The sequence below is a fragment of the Rhipicephalus sanguineus genome, chromosome 11 (genome assembly GCF_013339695.2).
Source record: "Rhipicephalus sanguineus isolate Rsan-2018 chromosome 11, BIME_Rsan_1.4, whole genome shotgun sequence".
Classification (NCBI taxonomy): Eukaryota; Metazoa; Arthropoda; class Arachnida; order Ixodida; family Ixodidae; genus Rhipicephalus; species Rhipicephalus sanguineus.
In genome coordinates, this window is record NC_051186.1 from 35668940 (window position 1) to 35691561 (window position 22622).

General features: G+C 48.4%; 2 protein-coding genes across 6 annotated transcripts in view; both read left to right on the top strand.

Moving 5' to 3' along the window:
* LOC119373656 (ribonuclease Oy) overlaps positions 1–22622 on the top strand; it is a 335955-nt gene that overhangs the window by 130294 nt on the left and 183039 nt on the right. The window lies entirely within an intron of this gene.
* LOC119375535 (xaa-Arg dipeptidase) lies at positions 1445–22296 on the top strand. Of its 3 annotated transcripts, none has more exons than XM_049410889.1 (6): positions 1445–1716; positions 11112–11257; positions 12629–12778; positions 13925–14066; positions 14879–15121; positions 17931–18726. In XM_049410889.1, exons 1-6 carry the CDS (start codon positions 1596–1598, stop codon positions 18233–18235), a joined length of 1107 nt encoding a protein of 368 aa, XP_049266846.1. In that variant the 5' UTR covers positions 1445–1595; the 3' UTR covers positions 18236–18726. The 3 variants fall into 3 exon arrangements, with proteins under 3 accessions (XP_049266846.1, XP_049266847.1, XP_049266845.1); XM_049410890.1 differs by lacking the exons at positions 1445–1716; positions 17931–18726 and adding exons at positions 7843–8081; positions 22141–22296; XM_049410888.1 differs by lacking the exon at positions 1445–1716 and adding an exon at positions 7843–8081.

The window sequence follows — 22622 nt, forward strand, 5'->3', positions numbered from 1 at the left end:
ATTCCGCTCGGAAAACGCGACTGTTCCGATCGATGAACAGAGTTTATTTCGCATATTTTTGAAGAGCTGGCTGTATCTTTGGAGGACTGTGAGTGCGCGGTGGCTGCGCGCCAGCGCGCGTGGAACAGCGCATCGACGGTGGTGACGTCAAGCGTCCCAGCGGCGCAAGCAGGGTGCATGCTTTCATGTTCGACTACTTCCCTTTCGCCAACTCTCCTTTACATCCTTACACAGAAGTGCTGACACGTGCCCCACCCGGAAGCACTGTTAGCACTGTTCTGGAAGCACTGTTCTGGTAACCGTAGTGGGAGCGGAGCGAGTCGACTGAGAGGTCGACCCGCTGGAAGTCGACTGAGAAGGGGAAAAAGATGGCATTCGCCTTCAAGTCGTCTTAGGAAAATGCATAAGGGGCCATGCGACGTTTTCTGCTGCTGACGAGAATGACAGTGCAGCACAGTCATTAACCTCCCAATCAACCTACATGCTTTATATTCACTTAAACCACTTCTCCCGCTTCTCTTGCAGGAACGACTGTTCGACGGCATCGTTCTTCATTGGCCCGATTCCGCGTTGACTCCAGCCACCTGGTCGAAGCTCCCTGGGGCTTTGATCAATCTGCGCGTGCACATATCTACCATTCGTAACATGAGCCTGGGTGTTGCCATGGGTCAGCACGTGGCCGTTGGACCGCACGTAGCATCGATGGCATCGGCCCTGGGCGCAGCCTCTGTGTACCTGCTACCGCCGGTACTCGGGGTCAACGACTACTTTGGCCTCACCTTCAGGTCAGTGAGCAGGTGTGGCTCTGTACATCCACCATCGAGGTTACCTTGAGCATCGGAAATATCAACTGAAACGCACTTTCTTTCTTTACCCGTCATGGTGCGTCTTATCTTGCACCAAGTGCAATACGAAAAAGTGACAATATTTATTCCTTGGGGAAGCAGAAAATTGGGCGAGAAGCACGTTTTGGCGCACTTTTCTTCTTTCCGGTGAAACTGGGGGCGTAGCAAGACGGTGATTGTAACGCGTCACACGTGCAGCTGATATCACATCCAGCCTCGTCGCTTCTCTTGCATAGCTCCGCAATCCTACGAAGCAGCCACGTCACCATTTGGCTATCTATTTGGCTGCATATTGCGTAATCACCGTTCCGACTTGTATTTCAAACATCACCGACAAGACAAGAGAGCTCATTCTGCAGGACGACTTGTGTTTGTCGAAGGAACAGTTGTCTTTCTTAATGTTGAAAGCTGGAGATAACTGTTTGGCAAAGCCTTCTCTTGCGTTAAACAAGGCAGAGATAAGGTACCTGGATGCGCGCATCTGAGGTTTTTGGTTCTCTTCGTGGTGAACATGTTGCTTTTGCTACCTATATATATTTTTGCGTCTTTTCTATTAAAAGTTCATTTGTTAGTATGCACTTGTCCAGTAACTTTCTTCGTCTTGTCCCACGTTTTCCCGCGCTATTTTCGTTCATCAGCAGCTTTGTCATGAGTGACTGAGCTCCGCCACTTGTTGCTCAGACGAAGACGGGGCTTCGCCGTTTGAACTGCTGATCATTTCGCGCATACACTTCAGCGGGGCCTTTTTGCATGCAGCTACTACGACGAATCGACCCTAGAATTGCTCTGGCGCCACGTCGGCATGTTCCTCGGTCAAGATGTGCAAAGCAGCGTCTGCTACTTGTTGCCCGCGGACGTCCTCAGCTTCCGGGTAAGTCCCCAATCGATTTAGGTCTGTCAGAAAGGCGGTGAACTATGTCTTAATTTAATAATAATTATTGTTTAGGTTTTTCGTCTGTGGAGGGCTCCGGAAATTTTGACCATCTGGTGTTCTTTAATGCGCACATAAATCTAGGTATACAGGCCTCTCACTGAGAAAATTTAGGGGGGTGGAGCACCCCCCCCCCCCACTTTCGACAGTCGTCACTGTCGGAGGCACACTGAAACGAACAACTGATGCGACGCTTTCCTTCAGCACAGCGATCACGTAATTATATAATGGAATTTGTCGTACGCTTCTGCTGTGACGATTATCCTCATTGTCTCACGGCCACGCACTGTAGACTCTCTGCAGTGCATGCCGCCTATGCGACGCTTTCGCATCTTGCGCTCCAGCATCGCAGAGGAGGCTACTACATATTAGCAACACTACATATCGGCGGGCAGGCTTCTTGAACAACGCTCGGGATGAGACACTGTCCTGCTTTTCCAAAAACATTTAGATATTGTTCAGCATAGTAATTCGCTGTTTAGTGTACATACGTCATTCCAACGCAGTGAGATTTCACAGATTTGTGACGTCGCATAACAAGCACGCGATTTTATGGCACACCGAAAATTTTTGACGAATGGCAAAGAACCAATGGCCAAAAATATGCCGTATTCAAAATAATGTATTCTCTAATTTTTTACGTACTCGTGCATAAATGGTCATTACGCGATTGATCATCTTCGCGTCATTTGCTCATCGCATTACGAGCAAATGCTGTTTGCATGAACAAGAAAATTTTGACCAATCATAAACAGCTAACCACCAATGCGGAAGGAAACAATGAGTGGTAGTTTAAAGTTATTATCACACACATTTCTTGCAAATAAAATTTGTGGTTCGGTCGTTTGCGTTGGCGTATTTACTTGGAGGTGCCGGAGGGCCCTCTAAGCAGTGTCGCAAATATACAAATACGATGAGTATAAAAAATGTACTACGCTTCGAATACCTCAAACTCTTACTTTTAAACGGACACTTGTGGTTCAGGGGTTAACAATAATAGTAATATAGAAATAATAATAAGAATAAGAATGCGCTAGACTAGGAACAAACAAGGAGAAATATAACATTCGCAAACCTGAATATTTGCAAGAAAGTGTGGTACTAATTACTGAAAAGTAAAGATGCAGTCATTTCTACATACATTAAAGACGCAATTATTTATTAGTGAGCAGCTGTATTCATGCATAATATTGTGTGGTAAATGTATATAGAGTGGCCCTTGTAATACAAATACATGGATAACCCGCATATATATGATTGTCGCGGTGCATGCTACGTAAAACTCAGTGTACCTGTTCTATAATGTTATTAAACACTGCTAAATAAATTCTCTCTCCTCTCTCTCACCATATATATATATATATATATATATATATATATATATATATATATATATATATATAGATATGTAGATATATATATATATATATTATATTATATATGTGTGTGTGTGTGTGTGTGTGTGGTGTGTGTGTGTGTGTGTGTGTGTGTGTGTGCATGGCCGACGGAGGGAAAGAGGCTTGCCAACCACCCCCACCCCCCCACTCCTGAACAAATTGCTACGCCACTGACCGGAAATCCCTACTTTCATCATCCAATGGAACATACATACAATACCCATGCGTTTTCTGGCTTTGTACCAGGCGGAATAGAGTTATCGCTCTAAAAAGATGTCTTGCGGTTATCGATTCGTGAGCTAATAAACTTCGATAGTAAGGTAGTTCGACGATTACTTGCAAAAGCGTTGCAGGGTCCCTTTAACAGGACGTGTGACTTCCGCCTCGTTAACGCGACGCCCGCTTTACTTGCATCAGGTGGTTCAACGTCATGAGAACGCTTCGCACTCGGTGCTTCCGACCGTGGAGGGTCACGGTTTCGGACCCGCCGGCAATGCGACGAGTGTTCCAGGCCGCATGGCCTACTTCGAGGCGTGTCGACTGGTCCGGGACGGCTTCGACGTTCTGGACCTCGAGTACGGCGTCGTGGCGTCTCGGGACAACGCCTGGCTGTCGTACACGGCTCCGCAACAGTTGACGCGCTTCGCCGACGCTCTGCGAGACAACCTGACGGCCGGGTGCCTCGGTCTGTGGAACCCGCAGTGGGACGATTTTGCCGCTGTCTGCGGTGGTCTCGAGTACCCGCTCACTAGGGCACTCTTTCGGCACCGAAACGACACTGAACCATGACTTTTTGACACTCACGCGCAATCAAGGCTTTGATATGACTCGCGCTTATGCGATATGTTCTATTCGACCGGACCTCAATTAGGTTGAGAAATTAAATCGAGAAGATGCTGACAACGATCATACAAAAAAAATTATTGCCAATTTATTTTAAGCTACAGCTTGAAGGAAGCTTCAGGGCACATAGTTCTTGGACAAAACACCCCATTCACATTTCAACCGGGGCCTGTACGGCTTTATTTTACTTACACTTTACGTATATCACCACAAAGAATTGCGCGTAAGGCGGGGAGGGGGGGGGGTATCGCAACACAACAGAAATGTCAGTAAGTTTTTGTACAAGATACATTTTGTTGTACAAAGATTTTTTTGCTTACTCCTATTGTTGCGATAGCAATCATATGGGCACTCCACGTGCATTTTCTGCCGTCGGCGTCACTGTGATGTTCCATATTAAATCCAAATCGATAACATCGCCTAGCCCATCGTGTGTCCTATGTGCGAGTGAAAGCGTGTGAGGGGCTGCCGATGATCGCGGCACAAGTGGAGAGAAAACGCGCCGGCCGTCTTTCGTCGCACAGAAGGCCCGTGGGGAGAGGCTCCTTAATGACATACTTTAGCCGCGAAAGAGCACATACACAGAGCAAAGAAACACACAACGACAGGATGGGCGGCACCTTTCCTCACGCAGAAACCGATGTATCTTGCACGGTGGGTGGTTGCAACGATGGGACTGACGATCTTGTCGACACTAGATAGGGAAGCAGGGGCTCCTGCTTCACTCCGGCACAAAACTGCTACTTTGCTCGGCAGTGACAGGGATCAGAACAAGGATCATAACTTTGTGTGTACTGTGCGCTCACCGCTTAGTTTGCGTTGAAACGATAGATAGCGAGAGGGTACCTTCGCTCGCTGCAGCGGCCACGTTCCCTTATGCCAGCGTATTACGCGAAAGCGTTGAAAAGCTAGTTTCGCAGAAATTCTGGTGTCAGCGTCGTTAGTTGCCAGCGAAAAATCTGCGTTGTTCCGTCAGCGACAATTCGAGACATGCAAATAAATCGGGCCTTGTGCGTGGCAAGCAGATGTTCTACCACGGAGTCACCCAAGTGCCCGACAATGCTTCGGGAAAAAATCCCTATACGAATGTCATGTAGCGCGACTAGTCTCCCAAACGCATGTGATATTGCGTGGAAGAAGTGCATAATTGTGCCAGGCGTCAAAACATGTAAATTGCGCAAACTGTAGATGGTTTGAAGGCCCACTTATTACAAAGCGCTCGGGCATGATCAGTCATCATTAGCAGCAACAGTATCAGCAAAGTGTGCAGCTGCGTGCGCTTGTTGCCTTGCGGACACGTAGTGGGCACTTTGCCAATTCGCAAAAGGTAGAATTATGGTGTAGAGGGCACTTCGAAATTGTACTTCCAGTAGGCATTCTAGAATAGTTTGAAACGGCCAATGTTGCGCGCACAGACATTCCTTTCCTTGCACGGATATATAACATTGCGCCAACTTGACGAGACTGTATATGCTCACCTCCCAACTTACCATTGCCGTAAATTACTCTTTTAGATGCGAAGTATCTTAAGGCGGAGCTCAATCCGGTGGTGGTGGTGGTGGTGGTGTGCGGCGTGACCACCCTTACTACGCATGCGCATACCCTCTCCACACACCTCCTCTCCACTAACACTCTCCCCTCTCCACTTTCCCTTTCCACTTTCCCTCTCTCCTTCCCCTCTCCCCTCACCCTCTCCCCTCCCCCTTTCCACTCTTCCTCTGAAACGCGGGCTAGACATGCCGAAATTCTCTCCTGCGCAACGCCGCGATGAGCTCGAGCGCATGCGCGTCCCCTCCGCTTCTCTCTCCTCTCCCACGCTGCCCCCCTCTCGCCCGCCTGTCGACCGCGTTCCCCGCTCGCCCTGTGCGAATTAACGGCCAGGCTAGATGGAAGAGACGAGCGTAGCGTCCCTCTTCGCGTTCCACGACGCGACGTCGGTAGCATGCCCAACGAACGCCAACGGAACGCGATCGTGCAAGTGCTCCGGCTTCGCATCGCCTCATGGTCCCCTTTAGCGGGAGATGGTGTAATTTTTTTCTTTCCCATTCCCATCCCCGCGGTGTAGAGCAGCACGCTAGAGCATGCTATCGCTTAGGCCGACCTCTCTTCCTTTCTGTAAATAAACGTCTCTCTCTCCTTTCCTTGCGACCCGGTTGAGGCTTCTGTCGAGTCAGGCGAAAGAATAAGGAGGCGATGCGAACAGGGCCCGATTATGCTATTGCGTTGCACACGAAGGTCAGGGCGAAGGTCAAGAGTCCTCCACATTTTATTGAATTATGCCTAATCTGACGCTAAAGTAGTCAGCTGCCGGCCTCACTTCGTTTAACATTTAAGTTTGTTGCTATCGCGTTCATTTGTTCTTCCTTGCGCCGAAACCGTGACTTTCCTATGCTTCGCGTGCAGTTAAGAGCGCAAAATTTTATTTCGTGAGGGACAACGCGGCAGCACCAACCTTGTACTAGTTGAAAACTTGAAGGACGCCTAAGCTTCGCTTTAAGAGTGGTACGCGATAGAGTTATCGGACCCTGTCCGCATCAGTTTTCCATTCGCTTGACCTACTTCCCTTCTCGGTGTCCGCCTCAACCGTGAGGGAAGGAACATCAGTGCGCGTGACATTGGCTGTCGTAAAGTGCAAGTACTGTCGCGCAATACCACTGCGCCTTAATTCACTATTTTTCGAAGTAGTGAATTGCCCACTACGCGTTTCTAAGGCAATAATACGCGCACCTTCGTAGCTGCGCATTTTGTTGATTATGTGGCTGATGCTGATGATTGTGGTGGTGGTGGTAGTCCATTATGGCTGAGCCCCTTGTAATGGGTTAGCAGCTTTCAATCACCCACTCGTTACGCAGTTCACATGGTGCCTGGCGCAATTCAACGCTTCTGCCACGCAATATTGCATCGGTTAATGTGGCTCCTTGCCTGACGATGGGACTGTATGGGGTCTTTTTCCGAAGCAGTTTGAAAGTACCGGCATGGCCCTGTGGTGGAATACCTGACCTCCACACAGAATGCCTGAATTCGATTCCGGCTCGAACCCTGACTTCGACTCTTTGCACTCATCGGGATTTTTCTTGCCTGAACTGAGCCACCGCAATTTCTGCGACACGGGCTCCTTAACGCTATCGCGTCAGTGCATGATGCAAGCGCGCGTTACGCACGTGTGCGGAAAATTAAACAGCCAACTAGATCGTCAGACATGTGACTGCGCGAGCGTTGAAAGCCCTGATGTTCACCTGTTAACTGTGGCTGACACGCACTCTAGGGACTAGCCAAGCATTGAGTGGTTTTATATGCTTCCCATAGGTTGTGGAATATTTGACTGCATGGGCGTAACAGGGGGGACACTAACGGAGGCACAGAAAAACACAGTCAGAACAGGTGAGCGCGAACACCTGTTTTGGTCGTGTTTTTCTACAGCGCAATATTCCACAACCTGTGTTAAACTTGTACCAACTAGCCCAAAGGAGTGCTTTATTCAATTATGTTTCCATAAAAGTTATGGATAGGTTTACTTATAAACTAACAAGTTCACCAAATTATAGAGGAACATTTGTTGCACGATAAAATGCATATAAAAAGAACAAGACTTTCATTACGAATAAATAAATAAATCTCAATTCTTATTAGATATGTGTACACACAAAAATCACTCGACGAACGGTGCTTTTTCTTTCAATTATGCTTGTTTCTCGACCAATCTCGCATAGTGGGCATGTGGCACAGTACGGTCAGCATCACCATCATCGACTTGATCCTGTTCTTGTCAGCGCGCTCGTTCCAGTCACACCCTGAACGTGATTTCTCCAGCTCTTAATCGGACGTCCCCTGCTATGGCCAGCACGGATTTTTCACCGGCAGTCTGCAAGACTGTCGATGAAAGCGCCAGTCAGCTTCGCGAGCTGAGTATGGACCTCTGGCACAATCCCGAGTTGGCGTACAAGGAGGTGAAGTCTCACGACCGTCTGGCGCGGTTTCTCGAGGAACGAGGACTCAAGGTTCAGAGGAAGTACCTCCTGGACACGGCGTTCAGAGCTGAGGCTGTCGCCCCTGGTGGAAACGATGGTGAGCCTTATATGGCGGATATTACGGCCACGTGCCGCGCAATAACGTTAAAGGGACACTAAGGCGATTTTTCTCAAATTAGCAAATTACTCTTTCGCAATTCCAAAATCGCCACGTGTGCCACGAGAGGACGCTTGGAAAGCGAGAAAACGCGCGAAAAGAAATTGCGGTTGGTGACGCCACCTTGAACTTTCCGCACCAAACGCCGTGACGTCATAGATTTTGATGGAGTCTACTAGGTCCTACATAGCTCTTAATCAGTAAAAAGGAAGTACATCGTCCTCTGAGGGGGCCATAGATTTAAAATATCAAGTTTCAGGACGTTTCGTTGAGCCAATGTCACCAAAGTACGAAAAATACGCCTTGAAATCCGTGATGTCACGCGCAGAGAGTAAGGTGTGAAATATAAAAATGAAACTGTGACCTTTATTTTCTCCTCTATTAATAAACCTACGGCGGTGAAATCAGCATTATTAGAGTTCTCAGAGTACAATTTACCTATCTGAACCGAATCATTGTTTCGCTTTAGGGTCCCTTCAAGCGGTAGTTCAAATGTTTTGTTGCTGGAAATCAAAGACGGGATGTTTCTTCATTTTATCCAGTTCCGCTTATAGTAAGTGGATCCGGGCTTTTTTTTTTTTTTCGCCGAGTCGCTTACAGAATTTTCCAGTCGCTTGTGGCGTTTATCGGGCTTATTTGCGTTTTTCCTGCAAATATATATTTTAGTGCTCGTCACTTTCATAGCGCGTTTGCCGATGACATTGTGTAGTTGAGCTTAGAATCAGACATACGCTGGAGGAGTCAGAAGTAATGTTATTCACGCACTCGCAAACTTGCATTGAGCATAAGAACGCTACCCTGAAGACTATGTTAAAAAGTAAATATGTGCTTTCGTTCATAGTTACGGATAATTGCGCTGTACAAAATAATTATCTTGTTACCTTTCTCTCGTATTTGAGCGAACTTTTTACTATAATTTGAAAAATATTTCAAAAGAAACAAAAGTGTGTCAAACTTCTGCTTCTTTTGGGATGCTTATTTGCTTGTTAGCTTTGCGGCATCTGGCACCTGTATCTGGTTTGTAGTAAAACAGCAGCTTTGAATTCACAGAAATTGTAAGAGCCAGGGAACGTTGCTATCACGACGTGATTAGGCGTATCTTGGTAAAAATCATGGAATATTTTAAAAGAAGGCAAAGGATTGTCTTGCACCCCACAGAGTGCTCGTATGGATCAGTTGACATGGATTGCTGTAAAAAATGATGGCTGATCCCTCAGTCATAGGAATCGGTATATAGTTGAAACCCGCAATAACGAAATCGGCGGGGAAAGCACAAAATTTCTCTTTTGCGGGAATTTCGTTGGCGCGAGAATGCGGCAGAAAGAAATGGAATTTACAAAAAAAAGCACATTTTATTTCCAAAAGTCAGTAAGTTTGCTTTGGCGGGCCTTACCATGCAGCAATTTCATGCCTCTCGATCGGGAATCTCGTTTGCCACGGCACAAAGTTCGCCTCATGCACTGGTCAGTGACGGAGACACTGCGCTGTCACCAGTACCGTCATCAAGTGCGCCTACAGGCGAACCTTCTTCCGGCTCCGCTGGATCATTGCGGATCAGCGCAGAATCGTGGACAGCGAGCTGCACGCAACGCCGAATTCTTCGGCAATGTCCATTTTTTTCCTGCCCTTTTCCACCTCACTGATTATTGCAGCCTCATCTTCCAGCGTGATGAACTTCCGCTTTTTCGTTGGAGGCGGCATCTTATCAGTCAGCGAAATCGGACGAAGCAATCGCAACACACAGTTTACGTTGCACCAAGCGACCAAGCAAATGCTCCACAAATGGCTCTACACACGCGACCATGTGCGCGCAAAGCCGACAAAGCCAAGCACAGAGCTAAGCCAACGAACGAAACTCCATGAAGAATGTGGATTTGGCTACGTAGTCCGCGATAACGAGCAGGTGTTTCGGCAAGCCATCATCACCATCATTGTCGCCAGCTTTATGTTTTCTTGTAAACAATGTCGGCGGCTGGTTCTCAAGTGCGCTGTAGCGATAGTTTTGCACAATTTAAGTGCAGCATGAATGCATTCAGCAGTTTTCGAATGTAGGTAATGTTGCGAGAGTAGATTATTTGTGCACTCGTGTTTCAAAAATTTCGTTAATGGGAGGCTGCGGTATGAATATTTTTCGTAGTCGCGAGTTACGAAATGCATTGACTCCTATGGGCGTTCGCCGGTGCTCCGAAAATATTTCGTTGCGGTGAGAATTTCGTTCCCTCGGGATTTCGTTATCGCGGGTTTCCACTGTAACACGAAAGTGAAACGTGTCGTCATAGAAGTAGTTTACTGTTTATGATATACCGAAACGATGGTAAATTTGCCACCAATAATAGCTGGGTACCTTTGTCGCGTTTATGCGATGTCCTCGATAGGATGCTTCGCTGTTTTATTACGAGTATTGCACGCACAGTCCCATCCAAAATACGTCGTCGCTGCCACCGGACAGCAACTGCAAGCTTTGATCAGAAGGGCGTGGTCGCGCACGTTGATGCTCTCGCTATCTCGGCAGATATCAGTAGACGGCTCTTACACCTTGTACGTGCTGCGCCCTCACCGCTTTCTTTACGTCGAGGCGACAGGCAACACTAAAGGCCTCTTCGCTCCCTCGAGCGGCCTCGAAATCTCCTAAATGAACGTTAAACACTGTTTGCATGTTTATAATTTGTCAACAGGCCCGTGTTTGATTTTTATTGACGGCACGCCTCACACTGAATAGCGCTAATTTTAGTGAATTTGTAACTAAATGCGAAGGCAACAATGACACCGGTAGGGTGATGGCGGTGTTCTTGTGGCCGGCGCTCTTTAGGCCCAGCTTTTCCTCTAGAGTCTTTACTCTGTTTTTCTCCCAAATATTCTGTTTGTCACTTCAAGTCTTGTTCATAACTGAAGAAGCGTTTGCCTGTTTGGACTGATCGCAAATATGAGGCATTTTATCGTCTATATCGTAAATGTGTTCCGTCGTCGAAGGTCCCACGGTGTGCCTGATGGCCGAGTACGACGCCCTACCGGACATCGGCCACGGCTGCGGCCACAACCTCATCGCCGAGGTAGCCATGGGCGCTGCAGTGGGTGTCACGGAAGCCATGAAGCAGTTCAACACCATCCGCGGCAAGGTATTGTGCTTGTTGGTTTGGAGAAATACGGAGTGCCAACGGGCCGCAGTCGGAACGCGCGGAATAGGCACCTCGCACTGCCGCTTTCTGCAAATGACGGCACAGCCACAACACATAGTCTATGAAAGAGATAAATTAGAACCACCCCTTTGTAGCACGAAGCCACAAAGAAATCTTTACGAATTTCTGAGAATAGAAAGCTTCGGTAGAGCGACCGCCCGGAAAGGCTTTGATCCCTGGTTCGATCCCCGGAGCAGGGCGAATTTTCCTTCAACTTAAAAGCTTTCTATTGTGAAAAATTGGTATTTATTTCCTAGTGGCTTCGTTATACAAGCCGGTGGTTGTCAGTTATCTATTTCTTAACCCTTCTGCCACCTTGTGGGATTCCGCAGAACTCTTTTGCAACACATAGTATAGCGCAAGGCGACAGGAATTTGGAGGGACGTGCTATAAACGATTTTCCGCAGCTGCGCACATGCGCGGCCATGTTTAATCACGTGATCGTGACTGGCCTTCGGCCAGCAAAGCTGCTGTGGGCGTACCACACAATTAAGCTGCTTGCAAGAAGGTGTAAGAAAGTCACATGCTCGCGCTGCAAAGAATAGTTCAACGTGTAATTGCCTAAAAGTTGACAAAGTTGAGACATTTGCGTTCGTTTGGCGCGTGTCACGCCAAAGCGATAAGTGATATGGTTATTGTACTTCGCGTTTACGGCGTATTCCTTCGCTTGTTCTATTAGCAACCGCCAGTAGCTGTGGTTACAAGCCAATAGGTGGATAGCAAAATGACGTCTTCCGGTTCGATGCCTAGCTCTTCGCTGTTTCAAGGTGTGTGCCGTTCAGTGTAATCAGGGAGAAAACGCGTACTTTCTGCGACGCAGTTGTTACCAGTTATCTTGCCTCCTCCCCGATTACACTGAACCGCACACAACTTGAAGCAGCGAAGAGCTGAGCCTTGACGGTTCCTAGAACCGGAAGTGCTGTAGCAGACGACGCGCCGTTTTGCTATCCACCTATATGGCAGCACCCATGCAGACGCGACCACCCGCTTCGATCCGAACTCGCGCCTTGCCGGCGGTCCTGACAGCAATAAATAAATTGTGAAATCGGCTATCGCTTTGAGTCATCTCGCGCTGGGCATTAAGCATCAAACTTTCGTGAAGCTCTTTTTCTTTTTTGTCGCTTTGGTCAGAACTAGAATGACGCTGAAGGTGGCCGCTGTCCGTTTACATGTCTATTTAGCTGCCTGCATTAATACTGGAACGCACCTTTGGATGTACATCAATACGTGAAAACGAAATAATCACCACGATATCATAACATACTGTACGGTAAGTTGACACGACCCTGATAAAACTCTTTCATTTCCAAGTTGGTCTTGATGGGAACACCGGCCGAAGAAAGTGCCGGGGGCAAGGTACAGCTGCTCGAGAAGGGAGCCTTCAAGGACATCGACGCGGCGCTCATGGCGCATCCTGGTCTCCAGGATGTGCTCAAGCTGCACGTCAACGCACGGCGCCAAGTGAGGATCAGCCTGATTTATTAATTTATTACGTAGAAGATTTATGATGTGGTAGGACGTTTATTGGCGCAAGGGCCGGCTTCGGCCGAAGAGCTCCAATAGGCGAATATATTATTCGTGCATCTAAATATATTTAGCTTTATGATGCACATTGTACGAGCAGGCTATTAAAGACGAATTCGAAGCGCTTACAATACAGCGCTTGCATAAAAATTCGGCAAAATATTACGCTCTCTGTAACGCTTAAGTCGAAAGCCTGCAGCGCATTTGGTAATGCATTAAGAGATATAATCGGGGACCGCATTTCTAGCAAGATATAACAAGCCGCAGATTAAGAGACACACATGAAGAGTACGTTGTCGTTTTCAGTCGATTGCCTTGTTACCCATCCCCCTCTACTGAAGCTTTCCGCACTTCACGGGGTTGTTGAAATGCCTTGGTGATCGGCCCACCTTTGACAAAGACATGATTCCACGTGGTGACGTCATCACATGTACCACCAAGTGACGTCATGATAACGTCACAAGAGCCTGTTACTTATGGCGTCGTTCACTAGTCTCCTCGCGCCGCTCGTTCCCTCTCCACGAGCCTGTCGCTCGGAGAAGGTCACGTGGGATAGGCGCGTCGTGGTAGGGAGGAGGTCATTAAAATTCCCAGTAGACAAAAACAGTCGGCCATTGATACGGTGCTATTCTGGACACTGGCGAATTCCGCCATATTGTCAAATTTCGTAATGGTGGCATCTGAAGCCAATGGCAGAGGTCGTAGTAGCCCCCTGGGCCTATCATAGTTGACCAATAGCGGAATTTGACAAGATAGCGGAATTTGACAGTCTCCAGAATAGCGCAGCTGTCTGGGCCGAAAGGGTCGCGGCCCACGTGGAGGTGGCCTGAGGCCCGGGCCATCCGAAACGCTCAGCAAACAAAGCGGATTCGCCCACCTCCATCGCTGGCAGGACGCCGCTTTTCCTCAAAGTGATCCCGTAATGTGCTACTTAAAAGACTTTCGCCTTAATATAGTCGACTCAGGTTTTTGTTGCAGAACTCCTAAAGCTAAACTATATTACTGCGTCAGGTATTTATTGACATTTCTTCGAATATTGGCTCCGAATGCAAGCTTATCTCGTGATGAACTTTCGCCGCTCAGCTGAACGTCCGGTACGAGGGCAAGGCGGCGCACGGCTCCAACTCTCCCTGGAAAGGTTTAAACGCCCAGGATGCCGCGGTCGCCGCCTACATCAATTTGTCCATGCTGCGGCAGCACACCAAGCCAGCAGACAGGATACTTGGTAAGTGATGGTGCGCTGGCGCGTGTCTGTCGGCTTGATGAATATCGATCGCGTTATGATGTAAAAGCTGACTAATAGGTTATGAGAGACACTGTAGAAGGTGATGAGAGCAGACGTGTCGACAAGAAGGCTCGACAGAAGACAACTCCGTTTATCCATGCCTTGGCGGCAGCGACATTCTTTGTTCGACGATTTCGCGTCACTTGAAGGCTCGGTATTCCTGTGACTTTCTATCTTGTTTTGTTTACTGCCGTAGTAGGCGCTCGCATTGGAAGGGGACCGTATTGCGCTGTTACAGACACGAAGGCGCAGGTTCGATTTCGGTTGTGGCAGCTGATTTCTGGGGAAGAGGGGGTGGAAGCAAAAGAATTCAACCAGTTACCGTCTCGGACAGCGAAGTTGTAAGGATGATGATTATTGCATTCGGCAAAAAATCATCCTTTCGGGCATCATAATCATTTCGAGTATCGTCGTGATCATCATTTCGTTTTACTTACTTCTTTATTCATTCCACCCTCTCGTCACGTGACCTGCGTAACGCCACTTCTACTATTACTACTACTGCTGCTACTACTACTACTACTACTACTACTACTACTGCTGCTGCTGCTACTATTACTATGACGACGCAGGCACAGGGTAAAGACCGCCTTGCTGTAAAACAAGCACTTGTGTACCCACATTTAGGTACACGTTAATTAAGCCCATGTGGTCAAAATTATACCGGAGTCTCCCACGGCGTCGTGTCTCGTGGCTGTGTCGTAGTTTCGGCGAGCAAAAACCCAGAATATAATCTTTTTAACACTATCCAGGCGTGGTGAAGCAGTTCGGCGTGCGACCAAACGTCATCTCAGAGACCAGCAAGCTGCTCTACCACATCCGGGCGCCCAGCGATGATGAGAAGAACGTGCTCGTTGCGCGAGCAACGAAGTGCTTCCAGGCGGCCGCACTGGCCACGGGTTGCGAGATCGACCTCGAGAAGGGCGTGGAGTACAAGGAGCTCATCCACAACGAAGCCCTCGTTGAGACCTACAAGAAACACGGTGAGGCTCTTGGTAAGAAACGTTTTGCCCCATGGTGTCGGACGGTACATTGCAGTATGATGGATAGTTGGCACTGAATTTTTCAAGCGCAGCTTGTTACGAGTTACAGATTTCTACGTCGGCGTTGTCGTACTCGAAAGACCCCCGGAATAAACCGATAAATGCGGTCCTCGAAGTTGCGCCGGTCGCATGCGTGCCTGTGTGCGGCGTTTTCCATCAGCCTTTCGTGATATGGCCACAGGTCGGCAAAAAATGTGGACAAAAAAACGGAAAGTCGGGCTAGTTCGTCTTGATTCATAGCGTATGGAATTGCACAACCAAAAATAAAGGTGAATGTGGTGTGAAACACAGAAGCACCTGCATTCCGTGTGCTACAGAAGTATAGTGTACAAGATCCCTCTGTCATGCGGCAGTAGTTACATCGGTCAGACTGGTAGGTGCGTAAATGTTGGATTAGGGGAGCACCACAGCAAATGCGAAAAGAATGACCGATTATCAAACTTGGTAGCTCATTACACACAGCATCAATGCAAGCCACTTTTTCACAAGACGGAAGTGGTAGATAGGCACAGTAACATGAACAAAAGACTCATCCTAGAGGCGTACCACATTAACAAATATAGGGAGCAGTGTATCAGCCAGCCTTCTATCACCCTAAGTGATAAGGAAGTTCAATTCCTGAAAGTCACGCACAGACGGTAAACAGATTGAGGTTCTTCTTCTTTTTCCTTTCTTTTCCTCATAATTGTTTTCTTTGCGTATGTGTCTTATGCAATAAACCTCAGTTGAGAGTCAGCGCTGTCCGTGTGCGTTTCTTCAAGTGTTTCGTCCTGTATTCCGCGCTGTGCAATTCCATATGTTATGAAAAAATGTGGAGCCCACTCAGACTCACTCATGGAATATATTTTGCACTTAGGGTTCACTCGAACTGAGGCTCATCAAAATTTTCCTCAACCGGACTCACTAGGACTCAGACTCACTAAAATTTTGGCTCAACCGGACTCACTCGAACTCAAGCTCACCAAAATATTACTCACTCGGACTCACTCGGACTCAGACTCTCGACTCGATCTGAGTGAGTCGACTCATGAGTGAGTTTGCCGACCTATGGAGGAAATCTGATATTTTATCCAGGTGACTTTTCATTTCACGTTGCCACATTTAATTGTTCCCTGGCTACGAAAGCACGACCTCACGATCTTACGCCGGCGCCGAAACTTGGGGTATTAGGCACAATGCTAACTGCGTGGGCGCGCCCTCGCGCCACGCCCGCAACCAATCAGAGACACGTTTCGCTTCCACCGGGGAGGGAACGGGCACGAAGGGGTGTCGCGCGCGTTGTGCCGACTTCTTTTCCGTTCAGAAAGAAAAACAGTAGGTCAGACACGCACACGCCAAGGATCGTTTGCCCCCTCCCCCCCTCCCCCCCTGCCCCCCTCCCCATTTTTCCGGTAGAACAAGGGTTCCTGAATTTTTTTTTTTTTTTGGAGAACCTTGAACGCAAGAAACACGACAGGACGAAGAAAGTATCCCACAACACTAGCGCTCGTGACTTATCTCCGTCTGCCATCTTTCCTGCGCTCTATACGTTTCTTTAAAAAGCTGCGCGGTACACAGTGCCGCTCCTGCGTATACCGCAGCTTGTTAAGGAGAAAGCCTTACATGTCCCACGGGGGCGAAAATCGGGCGTCGACGTGTACACAAATAATACAAAGAGTCATGCGACCAAGCGGTGGCATCGTACCTCACGCTGCCAGTAAAGTACATACTACTGTCTAATTTCGCTAAAGTTGCCTATGCGTTGTCACAACAGCAACGTTGTCTCCAGGCCAGTAGCCAGGAATTTTTTTCGGGGGGGGGCACTTGCTGAAAACATTGACTATTTGAGAACAAAACCTGTTTTTATTATTTATTTTTGGTAAAAACACCTACTTCGCCAAAATTTCGGGGGGGGGGGGGGCAGCCCCCCCCCCCTCGCTACGGGCCTGGTTGTCTCCATGCGCTTCTGGTTGGGGGGCGGGGGCTGCTTATGTATGTATGTATGTATGTATGTATGTATGTATGTATGTATGTATGTATGTATGTATGTATGTATGTATGTATGTATGTATGTATGTATGTATGTATGTATGTATGTATGTATGTATGTATGTATGTATGTATGTATGTATGTATGTATGTATTGCTGGCCGCCATGCGAGGGGAGCCGCTCCACCCTCTTTACAGCCTCCCAAATGGAAAGTACTAACAGCGCAGAGGATATACCCAGACGTCTATTCAGACGATAACTGCAAATTATGCGACTGGACTCACGCATCTCTTAGGCACATTCTCTGGGAATGCGCGGTTATAGGCGAAGAACATGCAGTCTTCCCAGATGAAGCTGCAGCGCGGTGGACAGCCGCGCTGCGCAGCTCAAACCTGCGAGATCAATTGTGGGCCATCCAGCAAGCCCGTGAGGCGACGAGGAGACAGAGTCTCCGGTCCTCCTCGGGGGCGGCCTAGGCCCAGGCCACGAATTTGCCGGAGTTCTTAATAAAGTTGTTACCACCACCACCATACAATAAGAGGCAACGAGACTGAAAACGACAGTCATAGAGCGTACTTCTAACTAGATTTATTACACTAAAATTTTTGCCCAAATAAGTCTAGTTGGAAGTCGGCGCCCTTTGCTTCCATTTAGTAATGTCCCGTTTTCTATTCATGTATACGCTGTCAACACTTTCTAATGTACCCGTACCAACTTGCCCAAATTTGTTCTCTTTCGAGTTCCTAAATATTGGTGGAGGCACCGCCCCTTGACTGTAAGCTCCGGGCACAGGTATGTCATTCGCGGACGCTGCACCGGGCGTCAACATCAGCGCCGGCGTGTCCACGGACGCCGGGAATGTTTCGTACGTGCTTCCCACGATGCACCCAAGCTTCGACATCGGCGGCGGCTCTGCGATGCCCCACACGAGGGCGTTCGCCGAGGCAGCGGCGACCGAGGGTGCGCACCTAGCAGCGCTGCGCGTCGCCAAGGCCCTTGCGCTCACCGCGCTCGACCTCATGTCGGACCCCGAACTCATGGCGCGGGCTCAGAGCGACTTCAAGGCTTGGAAGGAAAGCCGTGCGTCGCCCAAGTGAACGCTTCGCTACTGCCACGCTCGTGTGCGCCTTGTACACGCCTGGTGTCTATCTCCGCTTTCGGCTAACACTCTTAGCTGTCGCCGTCCAATAGCTGGTTTCTGGCCATTCACTGGAGTGGCAGGCGAGCGTTGGAAAAGTTAACAAGGACAGAACGTGTGCATGAACCCGCCCTACTTACCACACCGTTTATGACGTGGGCGTACCGAGCCGTGGGCACACCGAGCCGTGGGCACACCGAGCCAAAATGGTCGCTTACAAAGAAACGGCCGCCGCAGGAGCACTAGCATTCATTCATTCATTCATTCATTCATTCATTCATTCATTCATTCATTCATTCATTCATTCATTCATTCGTGACCAGCTATAAAGCATTACAGTGCTAAATGTAACTACCATACTAATTATAGACATCATCGTGGTCATCGATTACTATACGGTTTGTTTTCTTTTCTCGTTTCTGTAAAAACAATAAAAACATCAAAACATAGTCCTCCTAAAGTGGTGACAACTAGCTGCTGCTTTTCGGGCTACGATAAATTGAGTTACGTTTAGGTGCCAAAGATGACAATATGATTGTGGGGCACGCCATAGTGGGGATGTTGGAAATAATTTTGATCACCTGAGGTTCAACATGCCCCTAAGATATATACGTACTTACACTAGTGCTGTTGCATTTCGCGTCAGTCGATCTACTGCTTCCGTGGCCGGGAATCGAACCCGTGCTCCCGTGCTTAGCAGCGAAACGCCATAAGCTACAATAAAGGAAGCAGGCAGCGTATTAAGTATTCTTGTCTCTCCTCGTACGCGTCAGGTTTCTGCGCTGTCAAGCTATCGGATTTCACAGTTCTCATCTTTACTTACGCAGAGCTGGTTTCATGACGTCCCCTCTGTCCAAAATGAGCAGTGGAGTTACATGTATGACCATTTAATATTATCCTTGCTGAATGAGATGTACACATAAGTAAAATAAGCATACTGCGTCAACCTGCTGCACAAAAAAATACAAAACGAGTGGAATAAAAGCAATGAAATAAAGGAGTGGAATTAACTCAATAAAAGGTCTGGAGAGAGTCAAATTTCTCAAAGCTCTACTTCAGAAGATTGCCCAAGTGGCTCTCCTCGACCAGGCGCAACGGGCTGCTGAGGCCAGTGGAGCCCTGGACTAGGGGCACCACCCACCTGCTTCTCAAACCCCTTTCTTTTCAATAAACTTTTTTCAGTTCAATTCATTACAATTAAACAATACACGTTGTAGTTACATGGAGGCCTGCTACACTGCGTTTGAGTTTGTAGTCCAGCGAGCTGATTTACAGAGTTATCGTTTTTTTTTCTTCGGTTGGTAATCATACTAACTTCCGCACTTTTTCGTATATCAGTCTGACGACCCGCTCTTCAAATATGTCGTTTATTCAAAATTTTATTTTGATTTAAAATCATGTGACATACCATGTGACAAACATGTGACATACTTAGGACAGGTAGTAACCGCGGAGCCGAACCATGAGAGTGAAATAACTAGAAGAATAAGGATGGGATGGGGCTCATTCGGCAAGCATTATCAAATCATGAATGGTAGTCTACCACTATCTCTCAAGAGGAAGGTATATAACAGCTGCATCTTACCGGTACTTACCTACGGAGCAGAAACCTGGAGACTTACAAAGAGGGTTCAACTTAAATTGAGGACGACGCAGCGAGCGATGGAAAGGAAAATGATAGGTGTAACCTTAAGAGACAGGAAGAGAGCAGAGTGGGTCTGGGAACAAACGGGGGTTAGGGATATCATAGTTGAAATTAGGAAGAAGAAATGGATATGGGCCGGGCACGTAGCACGTCGGCAGGATAACCGGTGGTCATGAAGGGTAACTGACTGGATTCCAAGAGATGGCAAACGCGTGAGGGGGAGACAGAAAATTAGGTGGGTAGGTGAGATTAAGAAGTTTGCAGGTATAACGTGGCAGCAGAAAGCACAGGACCGGATTGATTGGCGGAACATGGGAGAGGCCTTTGCCCTGCAGTGGGCGTAGACAGGCCGATGATGATGATTATGATGATGACATACCTTCTGCTGCCCGATACTTGACCCATCGCCTTCGGTGTATGCGGGCAATCAAAAATGGATTATCGTCATCATCATCGGCATCGCTCAAGCGGTGTAAGGTGTAAGGTACACCGCTATGTGGAGGTTTACCTACATACCTACATTTCCAAAAACGTTCCGAAATTTGGGTGAATTCATGGTTTAAAAAGGTCTACTCCAACATAACACAATAATTTAAAAAATGGTACTACAAACCGTGGCATGCGCGATTAGCTCCGGCAGCTGCCGGAGCTAATCGCGGAGGCCACTTACGGACATTTCGCCACCTATCCAGGTGGCATTTTCAGCATACATTGGCACAAATCAGCCTGCACGCGGTATTACCTGGAAATGGCTTTTCGGCGCAGTGCCGTATCTGCTTAATTTGTACGCTTGCTTGACTTCACTTGAAAGAGAAAATATTCACGTATCTCGCAAATAAGACCTCCCTAATTCTTGAACAAGCGTTAGCCTTCAGCTTGGAGCGCGATTCCTGAGAATGCCAAGAAGCACAGGCGAAATCGAGGTTCTTTTATTCTTTAGAGCAAAAGCTCTACTATGCCATGTTCCCGAGGTCAGTCATAGCGTCGCAATTACCTTGAGCTGCCGGAGCACCAATGTAGCAGGCGGGACGTCAAGCCACGTGATCAACTGCGGAGAGGCGTCACAGCTGCGCTCGCTCGGATCCTCGCTGCTGCAGTAGCACGTGACCAGGCGAAGGTTTAACGGCTGCTATACCGGCGCTTTATCGGTCAATCTCGCCATGAATAGCGCGTCGGCTGGGCCTTCTGTGCGTGCGCTTCAGCGCAAGCGAAAGGCTGATTCTAATCACACTGTAGATATAGCTAAACGGCAGGCTGCAAAATCTCAAGCAAATGGAAAGTTACCTGCTGAAACACCCGAGTAAAGGAAGGCCAGACTAGCACGTTAGGGAGAAGCTTACCAGGCGTGGAAGCGTGCCAAGATCGAAGCTACAGCAGCCGCCGCCGGTGTGCATAGATTTTGCAAAACCGAGCCAAACATACTTTTCGCTCGTCGTAACCATGTTTACAAGAGCGTTTCTTTTGCCTCAGTCAATCTTTTTTCTGCGAAGCTCACTACCGTAGCGTTCATTGATTAACGATTGCTTTCTCTCGCGCTTTTCTTTTCTCTTTTTTGTTACACCTCTCAGGCCTTAGTCTTTGGCTACAGTGGGTTTCTGCCACAAATGTAGCAATCATCATCATCATCTTCATCGCCGCACGCGGTTCCAGAAAGGACTTGACGATCGCTCGAGAGAGCCGCGTTCGATCGAGCTCCGCGTGCAACTCCATCGAGGTACAGTACGCCCGGTTTCAGGTCTACCGCCTCTGTCGATTAAGAGGAACAAACCGCGGGTGAGCTTCTCGAACGTGTAAGCTCCACGATCATCCAAGGAGGCCATAGCACTGAAAAGACAGGGACGAAGAAGAGCACGTCCTGTTGTCTTCCTTCGTACCTGAACCCTCCGCGGTGGTCTTGCAGTTACGGTGATTGACTGCTGACCCGACGGTCACGGAATCGGATCCCGGCCGCGAAGGTGGCATTTCACTGGCGGGGAAATGCTATATGCCCGTGTACTTAGATTTAGGTGCATGTTAAAGAACCCCAGGTGGCCGAATTTCCAGTGTCCTCTACTACGGCATCCGTCATATTCATATCGTGGTTTTGGGACCTTTGTTCCTGTCTTGTCAGCGCTATGGCCTCTTTGGATGTACCGAACCGATTAGCGCTAAAGTCTGTACTCTTGAAGCTCTACGAAGCCGTTGTAAATTGTATCCGTGCCCGCGCTTCTTTGCCGCAGAAGGTCGTCCCTGTGTTACGTGACGCCAGCGTATACCGAGGTGTATAGGCGTCATGGCTCTTGCGCTGGGAGCGAGGGTGCACCAAGCGGTCGAGAGTTGTGCCGGAGATCTGTGGGACCTGAGCCAGTTCCTGTGGGCCAACCCGGAGACTTCGATGAAGGAGGCCACGGCGCACGAGAAGCTCTGCGAGTTCCTGGAGCGCAGGGGCTTCAAGGTCACCCGACGGTACGGCCTGGACACCGCCTTCAAGGCAGAGTTCACGTCTCCCGGAGGATTCGGCGGTGAGCGCAGTGTTTTATCGAGTGAGGCCGCCATGAAGCGTTTCATAGCTTTTTGCGTTGTTTTGACTGAGCACGTGCCGACAGCCTTCGGAAGCATCCTTGGCGTAGCCAGAGGCGAAGGGGGAGTTCAACCCTCGCTCCCACCACCTCCGTGATCTTTAAAAAACGGACACATAGAACATGTGTAGCAGTTTTAGCCC